Source organism: Otolemur garnettii, unplaced genomic scaffold (genome assembly GCF_000181295.1).
Source record: "Otolemur garnettii isolate 467f Iridium unplaced genomic scaffold, OtoGar3 scaffold00313, whole genome shotgun sequence".
In the NCBI taxonomy this organism is placed as follows: Eukaryota; Metazoa; Chordata; class Mammalia; order Primates; family Galagidae; genus Otolemur; species Otolemur garnettii.
The window spans coordinates 494,429-501,963 of record NW_003852708.1 but is presented as its reverse complement, the minus strand read 5'-3'; the positions used below and the strand labels follow the sequence as shown (position 1 = coordinate 501,963).

The following is a 7,535-nucleotide window of genomic DNA, read 5'->3' as shown; positions in this document are numbered from 1 at the left end:
CACTTTAACAGACATGAGCAACCTGATTACTCCCAGCTCCGTCATAGTCGGAGATTTTAATACCCCTTTGGCAGTGCTGGACAGATCATCCAACAAGAAGCTTAGCAAAGAAATTCTAGATTTAAACCTAACCATTCAACATCTGGATTTAACGGACATCTATAGAACATTTCACCCTAATAAAACTGAATACACACTTTATTCATCAGCCCACAGAACATACTCCAAAATAGACCACATCCTAGGTCACAAGTCTAACCTCAGCAAATTTAAAAGAATAGAAATTATCCCTTGCATCTTCTCAGACCACCATGGAATACAAGTTGAACTCAGAAACAACAGGAACTTGCAGAATCAAACAAAATCATGGAAGCTAAATAACCTTATGCTCAATGACACTTGAGTCAAAGACGAGATCAAGAAGGAAATTACCAAATTCCTGGAATTAAACAACAATGAAGAGATGAGCTATCAGAACCTTTGGGACATCTCAAAGGCAGTCCTATGAGGGAAATTTATCGCACTGCAAGCCTTCCTCAAGAAAACAGAAAGAGAAGTTAACAACTTAATGGGACACCTCAAGCAACTGGAAAAGGAAGAACACTCCAACCCAAAACCCAGCAGAAGAAAAGAAATAACCAAAATTAAAGCAGAATTAAATGAAATTGAAAACAAAAGGATTATACATCAAATTAATAAATCAAAAAGTTGGTTTTTTGAAAAGGTAAATAAAATAGATAAGCCTTTGGCCAACCTAACCAAGAAAAAAAGACTCAAATCTCTAATTTCCTCAATTAGAAATGGTAAAGTTGTAGGCAATTCAAACTGATTCAGTGGTTCAGCCATAAAATCAGATAACCAGGCTTTAAAAAAAAATCTTTATCCATTATGTTTAATGTGTGCCTTTTGTTATTATGTTATTTTTGTACTTCTACACATATCTTTCACATTTTATTTCTTTTTTTTTTTTTTTTATCAAGACAGAGTCTCACTTTGTGGCCCTCCGTAGGGTGCTGTGGCATCATAGCTCACAGCAAACTCAAACTCTTGGGCTTAAGCAATTCTCTTGCCTCAGCCTCCCAAGTAGCTGGGACTACAGGTGCCTCCCATAATGCCTGGCTTTTTTTTTTTTTTTAAGAGATGGGGGTCTTACTCTGGCTCAGGCTGGTCTTGAACCTCTGAGCTCAGGGCAATCCACCTGCCTCAGCTTCTCAGAGTGCTAGGATTACAGGCATGAGCCCCCACTCCTGGCCTATCTTTTACATTTTAAATGGGTGGCATATAGGGTTCTTGTTTCTTGACACTTTGCTCAACATGCACCATCAATCTCAGCTACATCCCTAGAAACAAATAGTCCACATGTCCATCCTTCAGGAAGGCTTGGAGATAAATGTGTTATTTGTAACTGAAGGAAAAAGAAGTTAACATTTTAACTTTTGGTCTTAATTTCCATGCTAGTCTTAATCTTGTAAAGTATTTAAAAGAAGTTTCTTGTGTGCTACGTAAATAATATATCCAGTAGCAAAGATACTAAAGCATAGATTGACTAAAAGACTCACTTTGTACTATTATTAGATAATGGAAAAGTTGAAACTTTATAGACATATATTCCATATATGTTTATAGACATATATTCTATGGTATTTTACATAACACAAAATATTGTATCTGTATTTAACCAAAACACAATGGGAAAAATGATCCCCAAGGCCTCCTATTCAATGTTATTTTTTTGCCACAAAAAAGATGTTTATAACAGAATCACTTTAAAAACATTGTATAATCATGTAAAATTTGTATCCAGAATTTTCTCTAGCATTTTCTTTAGTGCCCCTTTAACATCTTTATTCCTCAGAGTATAAATAAGAGGATTAAGCATGGGAGTCACCACAGTATAGAAGAGGGAAACAAACTTCCCCTGGTCCTTGAACCTACTCTTGGCTGGCTGCAGATACATGAAGATGATGGTTCCATAAAAGATGATGACAACTATCAGGTGGGAAGAGCAGGTCCCAAATGCCTTCTGTCTCCCAGTAGCTGACTTGATCCTCAACACTGCTTGGGCAATGTAGCCATAGGAGACCAGGATGAATGAGACAGGCACTATAAGGAAGAGGATACTAGCCACAAACAGCTCAGCCTCATTGAAAGTGGTATCCACACAAGCCAATTTCATGAGCACAGGGACCTCACAGATGAAATGGTCCACTTGGTGATGCCCACAGAAGGGCAGTTGCAGGGTGAGGGTGGACTGTACCAGGGTGGTGGCCACACCACTGAGCCATGCCATAGATGTCAGGGTTACGCAGAGACGGGGATGCATTAAGACAGTGTAATGGAGGGGACGGCAGACAGCCACATAGCGATCATAGGACATCACAGCCAGGAGAACACACTCAGTGGATCCCAGGGCAAGGGAGACATAGAGCTGAACCACACAGCCACCATAGGTGATGGTTTTCATGGGATCCCACAAGTTTACCAGGAGCTGGGGAATAACACTGCTGGTGAAGCAAAGGTCCAGAAGGGAGAGATGAGAAAGAAAGAAATACATTGGTGTGTGAAGCTTGGGTTCCAGACGAGATACCAGAATGATGGTGGTGTTCCCAAAAATAGCTAGTACATACAGGATCAATATGACCACAAATAGAACCTTCTGTAACTGAGGATGATCAGAAAACCCCAACAGAATGAAGCCTGTTAAGTTGCTCTCATTGGTACTCATGACCATCCTCATATGCCAAGTATGTTCCCAAAGGCTGAGACGTAGCTGAGAAAGACAACACATCACATGAGGTCAAATGAGTGACAATGTTATGCCCAACCCCCCAAATATTGTATGGTGAGTGCTTAGAAGCTATGTATTTACATCTAGTGATCTCTTTATTTCCTAATGGGTGCATTTGGAGTAAATGCAATACACATCCCCTTAATGTCTCAGCTGTCCTCTGATGCTCTCTAAAGCAGAGAAGAACAGACATATTAAGACACACCATCATCCTTTGTGGGAAATAAGTTATACTATCCTTTCTGTTGAACCAATTTTATCCCTTTATAGTAATCTCTTTCTAGTTACAGAAAGGGGGAAACTCAGATAATTCTAACTAGAGATTGAAATCTGGGGTTTCTTTCAGCAATTTTCAATTAAGAGAGAAAAGTAATTTTCTTTATTCCCAAAGTGTGGAAATTAGTTATAAGGTTAAATATACTGGCTATGATTGATATTAATTAAAAACCAGCTCCTGAGAGCTTATGTGACCTTGCCAAAGGTACATGCTTAATGAGTCATAAAAGCAACACTTAAATTTATTTCTTCTGAATTCACCTCTCTGTTCATTCTACACTCTGTTATTCCTCTTCTTTCCTTCGGTTCTTGTTTGTTTGCTTTATTTATTTTTTGGCTGCTTCCTTTTACATGGATCCAGGATGCTCCTGTCCTGAAAATTAGCTTTTAATAAATAAAGTATCTTCATGATTTTAGATATTTTCTTTCTGAATCATTTGCAATCCTGTTGCTGAAAGCATATAATTAAGGAGATGTTTTATTTCCAAAAAAATTATATCTGATTTTATTTCCAAATAAACAGTATATCCAAAGTATGAAGTAGCACTCATTAGGACGATGCTAATTAATTTTTCATCATACAAAGGCCAGTTCTTCCATTATACCCTCAGTTACCAAGGCATCTTCTGTTAGTAAAAGGTAGTTTTTTACCATAGCACACTCCTATAACTTTTGTTCTTAACTATATGAAAAACTTGCTAAGAGACTAGTTTTGTTTTTTAGTTGTTTTGTTTTGTTTTGTTTGTATTTGACTAAGGTATCTATTTAATAGTTGGTGAGATTCATGAAGCCAGGGGCTATGTATGACAGGAGTTTGCTGCCCCAGCCCTTCAAGTGCTCAGCACCAAGTCACCACTCAGAAGTCACCTGTCAGTTTATATCTCTTGTTTTCCCAAGAGACCCTTATATAGATTTAGTCCACTAGTAGATAGTTGACATCATTATCAAATTAATAAATGAATAGGGCTAAAAATCTGGCAGAAGCCTTACCAATGTTCCTTCTTAATTTTATTAATAGTATTAATGTGAGTAGAAGAGACTTAAAATGTGGCAACTAGGCCTCCTAGTCACACACACTCTCATCTTGATTTTGATGAAGACAACAATGGCAAAATGGAAACACCCTATAATATCCTCATTCATATCTTGTCCTTTTTCTCCTACTCTTTCTCAGTAGGAAGTTCACATATGCTGTCTGTAACTAAGCAAATGTCTATCACTAAAGCAAATGTCTCTTCCTCATTTTCTTCAAGTAAATGGTATGCAACATTAACTCTTATTAGTAATCTCTTTGTCCTCAGTGCTCTGAAAATGTCCCCCTGACATTGCATTCATGAGCTCCTAAGTCATTACCTTTTTTATATCTGTAGTACGAATTGCTGCCTCAGATCTCTGGCATCTCCTTTTCATTCCGAACCCTTCACAACTTCATGGTAAACACCTTTGAATGAAATCAGAGAGAAAAACAGCAGAGTCCAGGGGCCTTCCCAAAGTGCACAGCCCAGTTTAAGGGAAGTAATTCATTTCCCTTGTAGTTAACACCACCGTGGGGCCCACTTAACAACAGCAATTTTTCTGAGCAAGAAAAACATCTTCATTACTCATTAAGAACATCATACATTGCTAAGCATGAAAAGGAAATAAGTTTTGAGAAACAGATTTTTAAGATGTAAATGTTGCTAGAACAAACGCAACATTTCCATAACTTCTCTTTTAACCTAATAACTTTAACAAAAATAAGAAGAAATAGAAAAGATCAATATGAACAGATGTCAGTCTGAACAGCTCTAAAATGACGAAATGCCAGTAAGCCTATATCACACAGTCCATATAGTGTATGCCTGATATGTTAAAACTTAACACACTCGCAAGGTCACAGAACACGTGTGTTCTTTCTCTCCACACCACTGGGCTGTGGTAAATAAAACATCCCCCTGGAGTTGTTGTCCAATATAAAGACTGCTCATTGCTGGGAAGATTAAGATATTCATAACTGAGTGACAGAGCTGCACACCAAGTAGAGCTAGGTGTGACTCCAACTAGCAATTTCATTGGTTTGGGGGAAAAGTGATTGAAAAATTATATATGATATATATTAGTAATCCAGATGATGACTAACACTTCCAGATATCCACTAGCACTTTCCCACCAAGTGAGTGAAGGACTGCACATAACTGAAAAACTATTAATATTTAATCCTCCAGGAGAAGCTCTAAAAATCCAAGTAAAAGAGCACCCAGATGAAAACAGAAAGAAAGATGAAAAGGCCAAAGCAAGTTATTCCAGTGTTTTTGGGAAAAGAGCCAGCCTGGTGACTGTCCATACTCAAAAACAATGAATATCCAAGAAACATTGCAATGGGCCTATGTTTTAAACACTAAAAATCATTCTATTAAAAAAATGAGACCCTCACACACACACACACATACACACAAACCCACAAAAGAAGAAAGTCTCTTAAGAAACAGAAAGCTAGGTGTAGAATATGCATTTTAAGAAGAATTGCTCCAAGAAAGAGCAAGTAATCCTCCACTATATCAAAAGATTTACTATAACTTGCAATTGGTAAAACTAGTGGGTTGAAACAAGGATAGAATTAAAAGGTGGGGTGGCTGAGCTATGTTTAAAAAATACAGAAACATATATAATGCTAATAAATTATATAAAGGAAATGAAAGACAGAACATAACTAAGATATGCTTGAGTAAATACAATGGAAATAAGTAAGGAAAATGAAGTTCCAGCTGTGCACAGTGGCTCACGTCTGCAATCCTATCACTCTGGGAGGCCGAGGCAGGTGGATTGCTTGAGCTCATGAGTTCAAGACCAGCCTGAGCCAGAGCAAGACCTTGTCTCTGGGAAAAAAGAAAAAAAATATATAAATATATATATATATCTGGGTGCTATGGTGGGGCCTATAGTCCCAGCTACTTGGGGAGGCTAAGGCAAGAGAATCACTTAAGCCCAAGAGTTTGAAGTTGCTGTGAGCTGTGACACCAGATTACTCTACATAGGGTGACAAAGTGATACTCTGTCTAAAAAGAAAAAAGAAAAGAAAAGAAAATGAAGTTCCTAGGAAGGGAGACAGAAAAACGTTAAGCAGCAAAACTACGGTACATCCTACATCTTACAGTTCTCACAGTAATTTTTTCGATGTCAGTAACTCACTTTTAAACTCTATGAAACTGTATCCAAGCTAATATGGTAATTTTTAGGGCTTATTTATAACTATAGATACATTAAAGACATATCACTGATAAATTTTATGCACCAAATAATGCAACATAAATGTATAAAACCCAAAAATGATAGTGATAAAAAGTTTATGTCCTTGACCTGGTATGAAGCCTTCATGAACATTCTGATTATGAGTAGAAATTTTGCTCCTTATAGTCCCTAATCCATTGCTGTAAAACTGGAATCAATAATAAAAAATTTGATAACAGGAGATGTGAAAACATCAACAGAGATTATTAAAATATGTCATTAAGAAGAAACCTAAATATCAAAAGAATATTCTCAGTTTTAGTAGTTTTATGAAACAAGATAAAATAAGGAAATAAGTTAAATAAGCTTAAAAAGACACGAGAAAATTGGGCAGTGCCTGTGGCTCAAAGGAGTAGGGCGCCAGCCCCATATGCCAGCAGTGGTAGGTTCAAACCCAGCCCCAGCCAAAAACTGAAAAAAAAAAAAAAAAGACACCAGAAAATAAAACTTAGCAAAAGCAAAAACATCTTTAAAAATTAACAAAAGCAGTCATAAATAATGATGAAAAGTTCCTAAATAAAGCTTTGGGAGGAAAAGAGAACTATTAGCACATTAAACATAATAATACAAAATAATAAATGTGTATGGTAAATTACAGCAGTTTCAAAAACATTTTTTTTTTTTTGAGACAGAGTCTCATTTTGTCACCCTAGGTAGAGTGCTGTAGCATCACAACTCACAGCAACTTCAAACACCTGGGCTTAAATGATCCTCATACCTCAAACTCCTGAGGTGCTGGGACTACAGGTGCCCACCACCATGCCCAGATAGTTTTCTATTTTTAGTAAAGACAGGGTCTTGGTCTTCCTCAGGCTGGTCTCAAACTCCTGAGCTCAAGCAATTCACCTGCCTCCGCCTTCCAGACTGCTAGGATTACAAGCGGGAGCCTCCGTCCCCGGCCTCAGAAACATTTTAATAGAATTTACATCATATAGAGATCGCCATACAAGACAGCAAATTAATATGTATATTGTAAACAATTTATAGTTTAGTTACAAAATTGAAATATCTGTAATTGCAAAATAAAAGCACTAACTTTTTTAGTTAAAGTAGAAAAATTTTAGTGAAATGTATGTATCAGTACATTTGGGATAAGAGCAAGCATGATGACTACATTTAAAAATGATGGATATCTAAGTAACATCACAGTGGGCTTACTTTTTACACACTTTCTTAATTTTTAAAGATTTTTTTTTTTTTTTTT

The 7,535-nt window shown here is 36.9% G+C and overlaps 1 protein-coding gene and 1 pseudogene across 1 annotated transcript; one reads left to right on the top strand and one right to left on the bottom strand.

Moving 5' to 3' along the window:
- Positions 1–1,783: 1,783 nt before the first annotated feature.
- Positions 1,784–2,737, bottom strand: LOC100947013 (olfactory receptor 2G2). Its single transcript, XM_003803482.1, has one exon. The coding sequence runs from the start codon at positions 2,735–2,737 to the stop codon at positions 1,784–1,786; it is 954 nt and encodes a 317-aa protein (XP_003803530.1).
- A 2,127-nt stretch (positions 2,738–4,864) lies between these two features.
- Positions 4,865–7,535, top strand: part of LOC100950504 — an 8,723-nt pseudogene continuing 6,052 nt past the window's right edge.

Excerpts from the sequence above, each read along its gene's own strand:
- LOC100947013 (XM_003803482.1), bottom strand. The coding sequence starts at position 2,737 with ATGAGGATGGTCATGAGTACCAATGAGAGCAACTTAACAGGCTTCATT.